At 41.8% G+C, this 18950-nt stretch overlaps 1 protein-coding gene across 2 annotated transcripts in view; it reads right to left on the reverse strand.

The window, feature by feature from the left end:
• The window catches only part of PPP2R2C (protein phosphatase 2 regulatory subunit Bgamma), a 280242-nt gene that overhangs the window by 195428 nt on the left and 65864 nt on the right, over positions 1 to 18950 (reverse strand). The window contains exon 1 of one of the 2 annotated variants that reach the window (XM_065404870.1): positions 3562 to 3634. The exons of the other annotated variant lie outside the window; for it this stretch is intronic. Coding sequence (XP_065260942.1) covers positions 3562 to 3631 — 70 coding nt within the window. The 5' untranslated portion in view covers positions 3632 to 3634. Of the gene's footprint in view, positions 1 to 3561; positions 3635 to 18950 lie in introns of those variants that run through there. 2 annotated transcript variants of the gene reach the window in all.

Genomic DNA, 18950 nt, shown 5'->3' on the forward strand with positions numbered 1-18950 from the left:
AATAGCCCTAATCCTCTATTCTTCACCTCCTTGTTCTGTCCTATGTTAACCTGTCTCTTCTCCTTGTTTCCCTCCTCTCTTTAACGATGTTCTATAGCTGTACAGGTCATACATGATCTTTACAAGATATTTTCCCAGCACTGGAAAACTGTTCTCTGCTTCAAATGGCATCCCTATGGTTCGCACAGGTCCAGGAGTTAGGATGCAAGAGCAGAAACAGTACTGATAAAAATATAACACAGCAGTGAAATTCACCTTTAGATTTTTTTAAAAAAATCTACCTCTTGCACATGAAAACTTTGCAAAATACATTTTATGTTTCAACTGGACATTTGAGTTTTTCTTGTTTTTTAAAATCACTTAAATGTAAAACATTTTTATGAGCTAAGATGAGAAAATGGCCCAAATTAATGCTTGTTGTAATGCCATTAACTTAAGTGGAAATCTGCAAACACAACAGCAGGATCAAGTTCAAACAAGACACAGTTATGCTAAAACCTACTTCCCAGAAGAACCTTGACAAGCCAAACAAGAAGTTTTTAAAATAACCTAAATTCTAAAAATTAAGGTGAATCATAATTAGCCCAGATAACTCCAATGTAAATAAATGATGTATAAACAATGCTGTTTGGAAGAGCTACCTTGGCATTACAAGTAGCCAATGTATATGCTCAAATCCTGTGTGCTTTACTCATGCAAATAATACCACTGAAATCAACTGGTCCACTAGCATGAGTAGAATGAGCCAGATTTGGCACATCATTTTCATATAAGGTATGAATTTGGATGTCACTTGGTCATTTAGCTCTATATCAGTACTGTTATCCATGCACTGAAATGGGGGGGGGGGGGGGCGGGGAGTGAAACAATGCCATAATTAACTTCAGGTGTCCTCTTGATTGTTGATTTATTTTCCCTAAGGAGAGGAGAGGGAAAAGTAAATAAAAGGTCAGAAATGCCTTATTTCTGGAAATGAATTTAGTTTGCTATATGGCGTGGCAGGCATAGAAGTGAAGATTGAGGGAGTCTCTTACAGCAGTTTTAAATGTCTGAGTACAGGAGAAAAAAATTAAGTTACATGTGGACTCCAATATATCAAAACAATGGGTAATTTTTAAAAATGTTATGAATAAAAAGCAAGACTTGTTTATATTAAATCAACTGGATCACAAAACCTCTGCTTTGATCTACTTTCATGGCAGAGGGGGGTGGGTAACAGGAAATTTGTATTTACACCCTATCAAAGAAAACCCAAGAGTTGTTTTATGCCAAAACAGAATTGTATGCCAAAATATATTCAATGCTAATTCTATTTCTTTGCCTGAATGTTCTGTGTTAATTAATTTATGCATAATACTGAAGTGTGATAGGATAATGTGTGATGATTGCTCTTCCCCTGGGACTTTTATGAAGGAGAAATGTTATCTTAGGAGGCTATTTCAATGATCAAAATCTTTGAATAAAGAAACAAATAATACTTCTTCATGCCCAGTATATGTTCTAGCAAAGTTACATTAGTGAGACATTAGAATTACTGGTGGTTCTTTTTATGGGACTTTAAAACTTAAGGTATCCTCAAGAGCATGGTGGATTTCAGAGAAGAAAGGCTTATTCCTTACTTCCTGCTACTGACCCGTGTGGTCTTTTAATGTGTGTTGTGATCTCCCAGGTGTGAAGTTTATGAGAGAATGGAGGAGAGAAGAGTTGTATGTCAATTTTTCCTAATTCAGTCTTTTTCCCTGAGATGTGTTACACTAGATGGAGCTGCTGAAGCAACACTTCCCTAACACAAGATTTCCTCTGCTCCACCACTCCTCATGTTCAATCAACAAAATATGTCATCCGGATTTCTGGTCATCAAGACAATATAGCTACAGCTGACATTCCTGTTCGAGGGTTGTTCTGATCTGATTCAGGCAGGTCAGTCCACACACAACAATCATGGAAGAGCATTACTACCTTCTGCTCTGAATATCAACTGAAGCTAAAAAGTGAGCCACAGCCAAAAAGTGAGTCAGCAGTGCTAGATATGATAATTTTTTTTAAATCCACATATTGCAACACGCAAACATATTTTACAAAATGTTATTTACAAAATCCAAAGGGATTGTTTCCCTAAAGTTTCCAAAACTATTAAACATATTAAAATGTACCCTGTCTTCTTGCAGTCTTCATCCCAACAAAGGCCCACAAGTGCACCAACATGCATTAAAACCTCAACATGTAATTCACTGCAGAAGTCATGCTGTACATCTTTGTAACTCTGGTATACATTTAAGAGAGAAAGTTTTGTCAAATGTTATTTTAAGTAATCACAGCTCAAGAGTGAAAAAAAAAAGTAATCATAAAGCACCTTATAAACAACAAAACATGATCCAAAAAAAAGCCACCAAGGAAGAATGCAAGAAAACCAAAAAGCAAGAAATACCCTACAGGCAAGATTACCAAATGATTATACTGGCCACAAGCACAGCGTTTTGTTATTTTCTCTTTGAAAATCTGCTTTGTATTTCTAGTGCAGATAAATAATCCTGCTGTGCTCTGCATCCTGAAAAAAAATGCAAATCACAAATAATCAAGCTATTCTCAGCTGATCCAGTTTCAGGATGCAGCATGACAGCATTAGATGACTAAACACTGATCAAATGACGACACAACCCAGAGATTCAATCTCAAGTGGTATTGATTGAACAGGATGTTAAATATGCTCCTATTACACAAGACTACACTTACAATACTGCAGCTATTGCTGCAAAACACTGTTAAAACCACACACACACAAACACATATTTAGAAGTCCATGATCTACAAATAAGCATACATTTCCTCTGTTCAAGCAATCTCATGATGGCCTATTTTTACAACCACCTTTTCAGCAATGAAACATGAAGCTGTAGAGTATCACCACCCAAGCCATGTACCTGGGTAAGTTGGCTCTCTGTAAAATATCTGTCATCTGCAGGTGCATCCTCTTTTATGTAACAAGCTACCAGCCATTGAAAGACTCAAACTGCAGTTCTCTCTTTTCCTTTAATCCTTTGCACATACATAGAGGCTGGGAGGAAGCCACTAGTATTCCAAAAATGATGTATACATATTGCTTCTAGATTTATACTGTTCAAGAAAACAAACAACACAGCAATGTCTGTGATGTTCTGATACAACTGTCAAAATTAGATGCACATCCTTCAGTAAACCACCAATACAGTTAACATTACAGATTATTTTTGAGTTTTGAGCTAACTAGTCTTTTTTTTTTTTTTTAACAATCACTTGTCTCTGATCTTTTCCAGTGCATCCGCTTAGCATGCAATGCTAGGTGCTGCATACTTCACTAGCGCAGACTGATCATAATGTAACACCCTCTCTAACCCATGTAGTTCAGTATATTGTGGTAGCATGACAGAATACCCTTTGGGTTTAACAAATCCAAACTGATTCTGCACCATCTACTACACAGAATTTTTTAAAACACATATCCAAACATGCAGTGCATTCTTTGCTTGGAAAGCACAGACAGTCAAGAGCAGACGAAGAGAATAACGACAACATTTATGTTACCTTCAGTCACATAGTTGTGGTCTCGAAGAAAGCTGTGGTTAATTTTCCGTGTGTCCGTGTCCTCGCCCATTTACAGCAGGATTACTCAGCATGCCTATCCGCAGTGGACTGATAGAATCAGCAGAGGTCGTCACAAGAGCACCATCCATGCTGCCACTGCCTAGCAGAGGCGGAGAACAGACTGGGCTACTGAGCACAGCATAATGAGAGCTAGTGATGCAGCACAGATTTGGGGGGTGAATAATAAATAAGTAATAATAATAATTGCAAAAAAGAAAGGGGGACAAAAGCTCCAATAAATTAAGAATGCAAAAAACCCAGGAGGGTGTCTGTGTGGAGAAACTACAGGCACTTCTCCTGCAGTTAAAGATTAACCCAATTCTTTAGTCACGTACTCCTTAAACAAGCTCCCCTGCAGAGTCTGCTCCAAGTGCTTGCTGCTGTGGAATCTTGCCGGATGCTAAGAAAGTGGTAATCAGCGTACTGCAGCAAAGGCTGCCCGGTGAAGCTCTGTGATTGCTGTTGCTGCTACTGCTGTCATATGCCTATGCTGCATCAGAGCAGGCCCCTCCCAGTCAGCTTCTCACTACCCAACCACACAACATCTGCATGTTAGTAAAGTGAAAAATGAGACTGCAGGTAATTATTTTAGCTCTTCTGCTGGTGAGATGGGCAATGAAAAATTTAAATAGGGGGGAAGGGAACTTCTGGCTGCTTAAATAGGTTTGCATTGACACATATTCCACGCTAGCATGAAGGTACAATTTGGTACTGGTCAATACTATCATAATCAGCAAAAGCAACAATCATTCAGTGTCAGTATGTATAAACACCAGTGAGCTGCCAAAAGCTGCCTATGAAAAATTAATTGTTAAAAGATTAGGAAATCTAAGGAAAATACGAGGTGAAATAAACCCAATACAGAGTTTACGTGCCACAGTTCTATACTAAAAGACAAATCATAACGTATGAAAGAATAAAAAGCAAGAAGGAACAGAAAACAATCTCAGGTTTCTTAGCAACTTGATAGTACAGGTAGGGGGACGTGGATACAGGCAATGCTTGCAGATTACACATATGGAGGGAGTTCCTTAATGCTGCTGTTCTCACCCACTGTATTTTTCCCTCACCCCGAGAAAGGAATGCCGGGAATGAGCCTCTTAAGTGTCACTGAAATATCATTCATTTGCAATGTAAAATAAACGTCCTTTTGCCAAAGCCTTTTAAACATGTGCAGTTACAGAGATTCATGTTACTGAACTCTTTCAAGTGAATAGACCAGCCATGTTCCTCAAACTTTTGGGCAATCTTACCAGTTCACCAGACCAAGCTCTTAGATGTACTAACTAGTTGCTTGTTTTAAAAGACTAATATTTGAGGCAGTGCTAGCACCACTGTGGTTTGAAATATACAGATCTGATTAAGACAAAGGGCAGTGCACCAGGGTCCACTATTAGTGTAGGAAGAGGAAAGAGGGAATACCAGTCACAAAAGCCTTGAAGTACTATTACGGCAGAAAGACAGTCTTGTGGTTTAGTCACTGGACTTAAAACAGAAGAAATCTGAGTTCAGTTCTCAGAACTGCCACAGACTTCTTGTGTGACCTTGCACAAATCATGGTGAGGTCTCTGCATCTCAGCTCTTTTTTTGTAACTAACAGGATGATTGTTCAGGATAAATTCATTAACAGTCTGTGAGGGACTCTGACAACACTGTGATAGGGCCATATAAGTAAGCAGAAAGATTAGTGCTATATAAGCCAGTTTGGGATCACTAGGATAGATAATATTAATCATAGGGTTCTAAAGATTTCAGCACTGAGTAAATGAAATGAAGACAGATACTTCACCTTATCATTGATTAAACACACGTATAGCACAACCTCATGTTATAATCAGCATTGCAGAGCAAACATTGTACCTTCAAATTTCAGGTAGAAGAACAGTGCTTCAAGTAGATATGGAGATATTTGCTGCTTGTGTTTTAAAGTTACCACCAATCACTGTATAGACTTGTCATCATGCCTCCCACCTTTAGAGCACCTCTGCATGCCTGGGTGCAGTGTTGCAGGGCTTCTTCAGGTCTAGTGCCCCATGTAGTTGTTCTGGTGCCACAACGGTCTGTCATGGTGCTCGGCCTAGCCCGGCCACTTCATTCCCCAGTCCATTCCCCTTCCAGGGATAACAGAAAAGTCCAGAAATAGGAAACTCAAAATCTAATGTCTTTCAAGTCCATCACCCGGCCTCTATCAGGCACTTGCCGTTCTTGGCTTCTTTTACTCCTGACACCCACATTTCTCCTTTTGGTCCGGGGGAGAGATAGGGAAACCCAGGCTCACCCTCCCCTCTGGGTTCCATCCCAGGGACCCTGTTTAAGCAGCTAAGCACCACTCCTTCAGTCTCTCCACCATTTTCCCTGGGCTGCTCCTACCTTTACGTCGCTCATCAGTATCTCCACAAGATCTGCAGACTGCTGCCCCCAACCTGTCTTTGCAGTTCCTCACAGCTTCTCCTGGGACCAACTACAGAAGTGTTTTCTAAAAGCCAGTCTCAGCTCTTCCCTGTGGCAGCTGGATCATAGTTAGCAGCTCTCTGCCTGTTGCCTTAAGACAGTCAGTATCTCTCTCCTTCAAACAGCAGTTCCCCTCAGCCCCCTCTCTCTCTCTGGGACTGAGGTTGTATCTCAGGCCTCTTGCCTTAGCTTAGTCAGTTGTGGCCAACTCCCTTCCGCTGATCACCCTCTCCAATTAACCTTTTAATCTGGAGGGCTCAGCAAGCCTGCCTTCCCCTGTCAGCGTCCAGTTACTGTGAGGTAGGAGGCAGCTTTTACGCTGCTCTCCTTCTCCCAACTCTTTCCCAGTTGGTTTGGTCAGAGGAGAGCCTTCCACTGCCTCCTCTGCAAGGTATCAGGCCCTTAAAGGTATCGTGTCCAGCCTCCTTCCCTAATCACCATTCATTCGCAGGACCCTTAGGTCACTATATGTGTCTATTGAGACCTTCCAAACCCTTAAAAGGGCCAAGCCATGTGGAGAGGATGGGCTGCCACTTGGCACTATTGCCCTCCATGGCAGACTACCCCATCACAAGACTGTTTTTCCTGTATTTACCACACATACTGACCCTCATAGTGGCCATTCCAGGAATAATGTTTCTGCATTTAAAACGTCACTTAAAACCAAAACATTAACAGAAATACTGACTTCTGACATGGCACTTTGAGGCATGACATCACAAATGATGCCACTGCCAACTTGCAAAGACATAACAATTCTAATCTAGTCTCCAGACATTCTAGCAATTACCTTGAACTGCAAAAATGCACACAAATAAAATATACACTTTTCTGTCTGCCCCAGAAAAGGGTCGTCTTGTAGTTGAAGCACTGGACTAGGACTCAAGTGATCTGAGTCTACTGCTAGGTTCCCATACAGTGCCTAGCACATCAGCAAGGACGGATAGTCCAGCAGTTAGGGTACTAGCCCAGGATTTGAGAAATGATTCCCTGCTCAGCTAGCCTCCCTGTTTCATCTTGGGCAAGTCACTTGGTTTCTCTGTGACTCAGTTGCCCATCTGTAAAATGGAAATAATAGTACTTTCCTACCCTTTCCCATTAAAGAGAGATCAGATACTTCAGTAATGGGGGCTATACAACTATCTAAATTAGAACACAATCCCCCTGATCTCAACTGCAGCCTCTCTTGTGATACAAGTAATAACAAGCAAATTCTAATCCCTTAATACAGTGGTTCTAAAACGTATTTGATCATGCCCCCCTAATTTGTGTTTGTAGTAGTTTATGCCCTATGCACCCCCACACGCACGCACATACATACACACACACACACACATGTACATATACAGATATATGTGACAGTGGTGCTTCACTTGAATCAGTTTTGGCTTCTTTGTTTTTCACTTGAGGGTTTTGTTCTTTTCTGTTGTCCAAATGAGCCAATTATCTATTGTAATAAGAGTAAAAGCAAAACTGTGATTGTGGTCCATGCTTACAATTAAATGTGCACACCGCGTTGTAGCAAACGGATTAAGGTACAGATGGCAACAACTTGGCATAATACTATGCAAGCTTAATAGAAATCTGTCAAAATGCACAGCGCAATCTAGAGTCAAATGCACAGCGCCATCTGAGGACCTGATATGCCTGGAGGAATCAGCTTTGCTAGTTATGCATTGCTGTGGGTAAAATGTGCACAGTAAGGTTTTTTCCTAAAGCTTCTGGCGCTCCCCCCTCCCCCGAATACATTCTGCACCCACCTTCAAGGAGGGCCCACCCACCCCCACTCCCAGTTTGAGAACCTCTGCTCTAATACTGTCTCCTGCTGTCACTTGAGTCAGGTCACTTAATCTCTCTTCCTTTATTTCTTTACCTATTAAATTATAGTGCTGCTTTCTACCCAACTCCCGCAGGTGTGTTGCTAGTTCATTCTTTGTAAGACTCTTTAAAAATGAGAAGCACAATTACTATGAAGTATATCATCTAATTTCAGTATATAGATCAAGTTGCAATTTTGATTTTTCTATATTTGTAGGAAACTAGTATATCATAAATATTGATGACAATATTAGCTACAGTTCATAGAGTACTGTCAGATCCTATAAATATAACAAAATGGAAATTATACCTAGCATTCCATTAAATTAAGAAAGTAGACTCTGCAACTAATGACATTTGTTTTGTATAAAATACTCCTAATCAAGTTGAGAAAGCTTGAATATTTTCCCCATATTAGTTTACCTTCATTGGTGCCAGGATTTCACCTTGTGAGCTCATGTCCATCCCATTGCTCTTATGGTGCAATAAGAAATTTTTTAATGGACATTCAAGGTTATACTTCAAATTATTCAAACTCCCACAGTCAGGGCCGGCTCCAGCCTTTTTGCTGCCCCAAGCGGCGAAGCAGGAAAAAAAAAAAAAAAAAAGATAAAGCCAATTGGCAGCAGCTCAATCACGCCGCTTCATTCTTCTGCGGCAATTTGGCCGCGGGTCCGTCGCTCCCTCTCTTCCTCTTCGGCGGCACTTCGGCGGCAGCTCAAAGAGGAAGAGAGGGACTGAGGGACCTGCCGCCGAAGTCCCGGACGTGCCGCCCCTTTCCATTGGCCGCCCCAAGCACCTGCTTCCTTCACTCGTGCCTGGAGCCGGCCCTGCCCACAGTTTGTATAACTTAAACCAAGAGGACCTTCCCACCACCATCTTTAGACACTTGGATCTAAATTCTGGCACATGGAAGTCAATGAGATGTTTGCCATTGACTTTTATGGGGCTAGAACTTTACCCTACATATAAAATATTCATACACTTTCCTGTTTATCCAATTAACCAGAAGCAAACAAATCAATGCTCAAAATAGACATCTGTTGGAACCACAGGGGTGCCATGAGTGAACTGCCTTAAACACCACAGTTAAAGAGGAGCATAAATAAAGGATTTATATCCACTATGCCCAGGAACATACAGGAAACAAACATGGAAGTGCTTGTTTGAAAATATAACAAATGGGTGATGGAGGATGGCATCATGGTCCAACTGGAGGCAGGAATCAACCATCTTGATAGTGAATGATAGATGACAAGTAGGATGAGGATAGGCTGTGAAGAGCCTAGATGGTGAAGGCAGGTAACTTATGTTTGATGCAATAGATTCATTCACAGATTCCAAGACAAGAAGAAACTAGTGTGACTAGTCTGACATCCTGAATAAACATAGGCCACAGAACTTCTCCAAAACAATTCTTGTTTGAACTAGAGCATATCTTTTAGAAAAACATCCAGCCTCAATTTAGATATGCCAGCGATTGAGAATCCACCACAATCCTTGGTAAATTGTTCCAGTAGTTAATTACCCTCACTGTTAAAAATATACACCTTATATCCTAGCTGAATTTGTTTAGCTTCAACTGCCAACCCCTAGATTTTGTTGGATGGAATGGGATCACTGGGGCAAGTGAAGGGGACAGAGAAGGGGAACAAAGGAGAAACCTCTGCAACTGTGACAGGGGAGAAGGAGGAGAAAGCTGTTGGAAGAGAAGGGAAGGCAAGCTGAGTGGAGGGGCAAGGTCATGTTGTATTTTGTCAATTTTCTCTTGGAACAAATCAGTGAGATCCTGTGCAGAGAGATGGGGAGAGCTTGAGGAGTGGGTCAAACATGCTGCAAAGGCAGCAGGGACTGAGAATATAGGATTCAATTGGGTTGCAGAAGTAGAGGTGTTTAACTAGGAAGAGGAAAGAACTGAAGAAGGAGAGAATGAATTTGTAGTGGAGGAAGTCAGCCTGATCATGGGATTTCCACCAGAGATGCCCAGCAGCGTGAGAGCAGGAGTGAAGGAAGCAAAGGTTGGGAGAGAGCCAGGCTGAGGATTCAAATATGGCCCTGAATATAAACAGGGCTGTACCCGTCTTCTAGATATTTTCTAATGGGCTATTATTTACTGAGGGCCATATATTACTACAATGCCACGTACATAGAAGTCCCAGGGAAGTGAACAGGAGTTTTTTTAGAAACGGATCTCAGGATATGGCCCTGAAAGACTTAAACTCCAAACATTTGAAATGGGGAAGAGATGATGCACTAAGTCCCATTTCATTAGATGACTCAAAATTTCCCAATCTGATCATCGTTAGAGCAATTAAACTTTGATTTCAGCCAAAGGAAAGAGCATCTGGATGCTAAATATTCTCTTTGGGCTGACAATCTTTTCACATACAAATCATTTCTTCTATTTGAACACATTAGTTAAATTTACAAGACAGACATAAATTTCCCTTCAAATTTTCAAAGTTCAATGGGATTTAGCCACACATCTGTTCATCAACATGTTACGAAGAATGAGTTGTTCAAAGCAACTTGTTGATTTTTTTGCCTCTGTCTTCACGAACAAAGTCAGCTCCCAGACTGCTGCACTGGGCAGCACAGAATGGGGAGAAGGTGACCAGCCCTCTGTGGAGAAAGAAGTGGTTCGGGACTATTTAGAAAAACTGGACGAGCACAAGTCCATGGGGCCGGATGCGCTGCATCTGAGGGTGCTAAAGGAGTTGGTGGATGTGATTGCAGAGCCATTGGCCATTATCTTTGAAAACTCATGGCGATCGGGGGAGGTCCTGGATCGGGGGATGACTGGAAAAAGGCTAATGTAGTGCCCATCTTTAAAAAAGGAAAGAAGGAGGATCTGGGGAACTACAGGCCAGTCAGCCTCACCTCAGTCCCTGGAAAAATCATGGAGCAGGTCCTCAAGGAATCAATTCTAAAGCACTTAGATGGGGGGGGGGGAAGTGATCAGGAACAGTCAGCATGGATTCACCAAGGGCAAGTCATGCCTGACTAACCTAATTGACTTCTATGAGGAGATAACTGGGTCTGTGGATGAGGGGAAAGCAATGGATGTGTTATTCCTTGACTTTAGCAAAGCTTTTGATACAGTCTCCCACAGTATTCTTGCCAGCAAGTTAAAGAAGTATGGGCTGGATGAATGGACTATAAGGTGGATAGAAAGCTGGCTAGATCGTCGGGCTCAACGGGTAGTGATCAACGGCTCCATGTCTAGTTGGCAGCCGGTTTCAAGTGGAGTGCCCCAGGGGTCGGTCCTGGAGCCGGTTTTGTTCAATATCTTCATTAACGATCTGGAGGATGGAGTGGACTGCACCCTCAGCAAGTTTGCAGATGACACTAAACTGGGAGGAGTGGTAGATACGCTGGAGGGTAGGGACAGGATACAGAGGGACCTAGACAAATTAGAGGATTGGGCCAAACGAAACCTGATGAGGTACAACAAGGACAAGTGCAGAGTCCTGCACTTAGGACAGAAGAATCCCATGCACTGTTACAGACTAGGGACCGAATGGCTAGGAAGCAGTTCTGCAGAAAAGGACCTAGGGGTTACAGTGGATGAGAAGCTGGATATGAGTCAACAGTGTGCCCTTGTTGCCAAGAAGGCTAACGGCATTCTGGGCTGTATAAGTAGGGGCATTGCCAGCAGATCGAGGGACGTGATCGTTCCCCTCTATTCGACATTGGTGAGGCCTCATCTGGAGTACTGTGTCCAGTTTTGGGCCCCACACTACAAGAAGGCTGTGGAAAAATTGGAAAGAGTCCAGCGGAGGGCAACAAAAATGATTAGGGGGCTGGAGCACATGACTTATGAGGAGAGGCTGAGGGAACTGGGACTGTTTAGTCTGCAGAAGAGAAGAATGAGGGGGGATTTGATAGCTGCTTTCAACTACCTGAAAGGGGGTTCCAAAGCGGATGGATCTAGACTGTTCTCAGTGGTACCTGATGACAGAACAAGGAGTAATGGTCTCAAGTTGCAGTTGGGGAGGTTTAGGTTGGATATTAGGAAAAACTTTTTCACTAGGAGGGTGGTGAAGCACTGGAATGGGTTACCTAGGGAGGTGGTGGAATCTCCTTCCTTAGAGGTTCTTAAGGTCAGGCTTGACAAAGCCCTGGCTGGGATGATTTAGTTGGGAATTGGTCCTGCTTTGAGCAGGGGGTTGGACTAGATGACCTCCTGAGGTCTCTTCCAACCCTGATATTCTATGATTCTATGAATAAAAATATTTAGCTAGAAGCTATGCAAATTCTAACAAAAGCAGAACATTTCTAAGTATCTTAATTCATCAAATATTTATCCATCCCCATAGGATTTTATAATGTGCTCATCACAGTAGCCCTTTACTAATATACTAAACAATTGTAAAATGCATCAGAGTCAATGCACCAGTTTTTCTTCACACCTTGTAACAAAGTAGGACAAAATATACAATTAGAGCCACAGTTACAAAAACACAGTAAAAATATTTACCCAAATCCTTTTAATTTATACTTATCCCAGATTTAACTGGGATATTTAAGAACCAGATACTCTTTCCCTTTAGCCACATCTAGCTTATGTAGTGGGATGTAAATTGCTTGCCAGATAACTCCCCCAATTAGGCCAACAGCTATTTTTTCAGATTTTTTTGTCCTGAATAAATTCAGATAAATGATATTGTATTGTACAGTCATATATTGCCCTATTCAGACTGCATCTCTGATTTCAATGGGTAAAGCAGCAGGGGATCATACTGTGAGAAACAGCTACTCTCCAATTTTGCCTCCAGACTCACTCAACTTTTTGTAGAAGGGACTTCTTCAGGGTTCAGGATCTTGCTGTGGAAATCCCTGTGTTCAATTTACTCCTATATCTGAATTTATCATAAAAGTAACTGAAGCAAAAGTGATAATAAATGCTTCTCTTTTGTATCACTTATTCTGAAGTCCTCAGGAACTTTGCATTAGATGCTCTGTATCTGGGAGAAGAATTGACCTAATAGTTTTGCTACTATGATGGATGTGTCACAAATGCCTAAAACAGAGTTATTATCAATTAAGAATAACACAAACTACCACATACTTGCAAATGGTTCTTTATTTTCTTGTGGAATGGCCTTTGGTGTGCAGATACTGGTGGTAAAAATTATAGCCATCCTTATAACATACAGTACTGCCATGCCATTTCTCCTTTTTTTTTTTCTTTAATAGGTTAACCTTAAAAGAAAAACAATTAATGACTGCCAAAAATGTGTCCAAGTATAAATGACATAGGGGACATTAAAAAAAAAAAGAGGTCAGCAATGAGAAATAAGTTGACTATGACCCTGAAATGGAGAAAATGATAATTTGTGTGTCAGTAGGGTGACCAGATGTCCCGATTTTACAGGGATAGTCCCGATATTTGGGGCTTTTTCTTATATAGGTGCCAATTACCTCCCGCCCCCATCCCAAGTTTTCACACTTCCTATCTGGTCACCCTATGTGTCAGTATTATTTCTCCATGGTGTTTCTAATTAGCAACTGCAAACTCCAAAAACTCTGTCATGCTTCATTATACATCCTGCTTTGCTTTTTCATTCAGTTGGAGTATCGGGAATGTCTAAAATAAAAGACATTGCTGTATAGCCCAACAAGCTGGGGAAACTTAACAGGTACAGTTGGAAATCCTCACAGAAAAATTAAAGATGTTCTCCTCATGCTATCAACATGGCTTCAACCTGAAAATAAACCCTATCAACAAATTATTGATCATATTTACATTAATGACAAATAGATAATCACAATAATCTAGACTAGCCCAGATACTCCAGAGAAAGAAATGGTAACAGAACTAATTCCTCTCAGCCTCTGGGGATTTCAGAAAGCAAACAATTAAACATTATCAAGGAACGTAGACTGTGGAAACAAGTTTTCCTCAGCATCCTCACTATATTTTTTCCACTGAACATTTCATAAGGATTCTTAGAGCACAACATTGTACTATGGTTGTATCTTCACCTGCCCCTACTGTTCAAAATCCACTGCTAGTGCCAACCCAGCAGTTTAGCAGTAGTGGAACACAAGGCATCAGAGTTCAGACTCCAAGCTCATTTTTTGCTCCCTGGACTAGCAGGACTATAAAGAGAACATGCTCAGCACCAAAAGAGGACACACCACATATTCACAAGTAAGCCCCACTGGGCAATTCTCAGAATGGCTTTGGTAGGATCCAGCAGGACCCATATATCCAGCTTTCACCTGGAGAGATGCAATACAAGGCTTTTGAAGCTGATGGGAAGAAATAAAGGAGAAAAACTGGTGGAGCCAGTAAAGAACCTAGTGCAAGGAGGCCCTGATCTAAGTTGGGGCCTCTGCACCCTACTGAAATACAAATAAGTAATGATGGTAATAATAATAATTGCAACAACAATAATAGCCAAAGGTGGATATGAAAAATAAGGAGCCAGGTGCTGAGGCAAGGCCCTGGTAAGACAACTCTCACTCCTATCCCTTTCTACTAGGTAAGGGGGAGAGTCTCTCTGGAGCTCCTCCCAAGCTGCTGTCCCTGGAGCCTGCTCAAAGTTCCATCTTCCATATCAGTCTCTAACTAGCCGGTGCAATACTATCCCCTGCCTCCCTCTGGCCGCTGGATGACAGAAGGAATTTTCTCTTTCCCTCAGCCCACGCAGAGGCTCCTGACTATTGGAGGGTAGGGACAACTACTGTACCTTTCTCTAAGGTTGCCAGGAATTGCAACAGCTTATTGGGTTAATAAAATGCTTTTTCAAAAATCACATGCTGCTCTACAGGAAAAAGACAATTCACAGACAAAAATATGAGTTATGGAGAGGATGACAGCCTTAACTATGAGTTTTCTGGTTTTGGGAGATGTAAATGTGATATCTGCTAAGGACACCCAGAATTGTGAGCTACTGTGTTACCGCTCTGCTTCAGCAGGAGTGAACTTTGCTGCTGCTATGCTGTGCATCAGTTCTCTGACACACCAGCTGGTCTGTCTAGCCAGCAAGCTCTTCAAGACTCTGCCTGTCTAAACCTTGCCTTGCAAGTAGCAGTCAGTGAATCCCAATTCCTGAGCTCCCCGGAAACGTCTCTCTGCAGTGTCCAGTCCCTCTCACTAGACACCCACAGAAGTTATTAAGTTTGCTGCCTCCAAAGAGACAGTGTACATACCAGCCTGTTAGGTTAGATGAGTACTCACCCTCCACTGTTAATACAGAGCACTGAGGTGGTTTTTTAACAAAACAAGAATTTATTAATAAAAACAGGTATTTAAATGATACTAAGCAAGAATCAATGAAACAGGTGCGGTTACAAACAAAACAAAACATGCTATCTAGTGACAAACTTAATTTTACCAAGTTACAATCTTTGTCTAAGTAAGTTTCTGACTTACATCAAGTTTCCAGCAGGAAACCAAGTTTCCTCTTGCCTTTCAGACCAAGAGGATCCAGCTTTCAAAGTCTCAAAGGGTGCTATCCTCGTATGTCCCCAACTGATGAATAATTCAAATGTCTTTTTTGCTCCCCTTCTATTATTCAAAGTCCAATGTCTTTGCCTCAAGAGCCAGGAAGACTCCCCAGAATGATTGTTGAATAGTCTTCCCCCCCGCTCGTTAGCTTGATGGCTTTGTTTACCATATGTAAACGTACTTTCATTGTTCTCTGCCTGTAACCAAGCTGGTCAGATAGATAAATACACATTCCTTTGTCTAGAGCCGGCTGGTTTTATACTCTGACTGCCCAACACATTTAAGAACATATTTCCAGCACACATCTATAAAACTCATTCATTCTGTATAACCCATACATACATATCACAGTGATTTTCACGACCAATGTCTCACCAGTTTACACATGATACCTTACGTGACACCTTTCAGATACATATTATGACAATGGTGTGTTGGGGCAATGAATATGTCAGGCCTGATATGAGTTACAGTATGGGGTGCCCTCTGCCAATTGGCATTGAGGGAGTCCCAGGGTCAGGATTAGCAGCTCCAAGACTTGGCAAGTCCTTTACCCCCCAGTATGAATCTGGCATAAGGTGGTTTAGTCAGAAAATCAATACCATCTGAATGTTTTGTAGGAGCCAATAAGAAAGTAATTTTTGGTTTCATTCTACGTTAGTCTACTTCATAGTGAATGGGTTCCCAGAATTACAGCAAGCATAAACTGCAGCCCTCTACATCAATGGTTCAAGTTCAGCCCCGATCAGAAAGTCATAATTAGAGGATTGTCCAGTGCTCCCTAACTGATGGGTTGGTGATCTAAATCCAGTCCCTACTGGGTAAGAGTCCCAGAAGCAGATTCACATGACTACAATGTAGCCGAGGCATAGAATGGATTTCCATCTCGAACAGTCCCTTGCACGTTTTCTTCCTTCGGCAAGAGTCAGCATGGGAGGATTTAGGCTTCTTAAATCCCTCAAAAGTTTCATCTTCCAACCTTGTTCGTGGTCAGCCTCATGTTCTACTTCCTTCAACCTTAGCTCTACAAACCTTCTGTAGAAGTGTGCCTTCTGCATATTGGTCATTACCCTACCACTGCAATCATCTTGTTCTCAACTGGTGCAAGGCTGCAAATTGCCTCGATCATTTAAGTAGCTCCTCATTTATGACAAAATTAAACTAACAGTTGTTAAGAATACACTAACTTTTCAAACCGAAAATCACTTGGTTTCCTTGTCTCAATTGTTAACAGCCATGTTTCTGCTCCATCTATCAGGGTTGTCATCGCTACTGCATTGAACTGGCTTAACTTAGGTTGTCATACAGACATCCTGCCACCCAAACAGAAGCCTTTGAAGATGCTGAAATGTCACTGACGCAAGACTGATCTGACATGTGACAACTTCTTCAACCTCCTGCTGTCAGCCAGCTATGCAGATAGATAAAACTATTCACCCATTCAATGTCATTGCCCTCTACCTGCAGCATGGCATCCACATTACAAAAATATCCACCTCTGTTGGCCCCTTTGTTTAACAGTCTCAGCAAACAAGACCAAGGACCAAATGAGCCACTGAGAGATCCCTGGAATAGAAAGTTTTAGAAATTGATTCATATTGTTTAGATTCTGTAATAATTTTGTTTGAATATTTTATTGTTGTATTTGTATTGTTTGTATTTAGTATTTTTGTCAATAGCTATATAAATTATGTAATGAAAGAAATAAGAGCTGTCCCTTTAAAAATAGGGTGGGCGCACCTGGAGTGGGCCTTGGCAGGGGCCTATGAGCAACATGCGCTGCTTTGTTAAGAGGAGGAAGGAGGAGGATTCAGCCTGCAAGAAGCTCCCAAGAAAACTTGGGATTCAAAGAATAAATAAAGTTCTCCTTCAAAGGTGAAGTCTTGTCTTTGAAGGTGTAATCCACAGAGCTGAGGTCACGATTGTGGCACATTGATGGGACAAAACAAATAAGCTTGATAAATTAGAGGACTTGCCCCAACAGGCTCACCTCTTCCACACTCAACCCCCCCCCCCCCAAACAATCCCTCTTCTAGACTCCAGACTATTTCCCTAGCATCACCCATCCCATGGCAGACCCTGCCTCCCCTCAATGTCTTGTTCCCTACTGGCTTCCCTGATGCCCAATCTTTTCCCTCCATCACACACACACACTCCCCCTGTTTCTGAGGAATATGGTGACTACATTCCTGTCCCTTCCCACCACACCTATACCTGCTTCTACTATGACTGCTCTGTAGGTCTCTGAGGGACAAATCAGTGTCCATTTCTCACCATCCAGAAATCTCACACAGGAAGCATGGCTGCCAAGTTTTGTGCAGCTCCATGTTAGTTAAAAGACACAAATGTCAAGGGGTTACACAGAGATATTACTTATTCATACTACCCTCATTGTCAGTACATAACTGAGAAGGGGGGATTGATACTCCAGCTGCTCTGGCAAAAGGTTTTAGCAGTATTTCAGCCCAGTGGGTTCCTTTATACAGTACTCATCCATCCTGGGTTGGTCCACACCATTACCTTTTACCTTCCTCAACCAAAGCTCTTAATCTCCTAGCAATTTTTCTAATAAAAAATAAATCCACCAATGAGGGAAAAGGGAGAAGTTATTATTTGTTCTTGCCCCTCTGAGTTCTCAAAAGGAAATTCCTATTTTGGTCTGCAAATTTAATTCAGCTTCCATTACTGATTCTTCATACTGCCATTCAATGAATATTTCATCAAGCACTTAGGTGCTGCCTCATATACGTGGTACATCAGGCCGAATATATCTGCACTGCCTGACATATCAGATGCCTCCTCTTTGAAGTGACAACTGAGATGGCATCCCCTTTGAATTCCCCTTAGAATGTCGGTGCTTCACCACCATGTTCTACTGCAGCTGGCCTCCACTGTGTCGCGAAGGCTGAAGTTTAAGTCTTTGAGTGCAACCCTAAGATTGTAAGATGTGAGCATTTTTCAAAAGCAATGTCACCATTATAGTCCTGTTAACCATTTACACAACACCAAAGCTCTACATGGACACTTAAAACTGACTAATCAGTTTACTATTAACAGGTGAGCAGAGGTGGATTTACAGTCCTACTGAGGAGGCTGTAGGTCACCAAGACAGGAAATTCTGTGGCAATTTAGGAGAAGTAGCAGGATGGAGTGTGGTGTGGAAAACTGTTGGCAGGAGGTAGAAGGGCCAACAGAGCCTTAGCAGCTGAATCATCTACAGCGCTTGCCTCTCAGCTGTGGTACCTCTGGCACGCTACCGGGGACTGTTTCCAGACAAAGACCTGGTGTACCAATCACTCAAAAACCCTGTGAGAGGGCAAGTACAAAATCAACTGCCTCCAGTAAGAAGACGAGATCCCTGCCCCAAGTCGCTTGCTATTGAATTTAGGCAGAGAGGAGGCAAACAATTAATGATCACGTGTGAGGTTGGGAGAAGATGTGGCTGGAGAGAAGACTGGCTTTAGAAGGCTAAGTGAAAGAACAGAATTTTAAGAAAGGATTCAAAGTTTGTTTGGTTTATGGAAACAGGGAGCCTTTTCCACGTATACACATAGTGTGACATAAGTACAAAGTTGTGAGTAGCTGAAGACAGACAAGGTGA

The sequence above is a fragment of the Emys orbicularis genome, chromosome 5 (genome assembly GCF_028017835.1).
Source record: "Emys orbicularis isolate rEmyOrb1 chromosome 5, rEmyOrb1.hap1, whole genome shotgun sequence".
Lineage (NCBI taxonomy): Eukaryota > Metazoa > Chordata > Testudines > Emydidae > Emys > Emys orbicularis.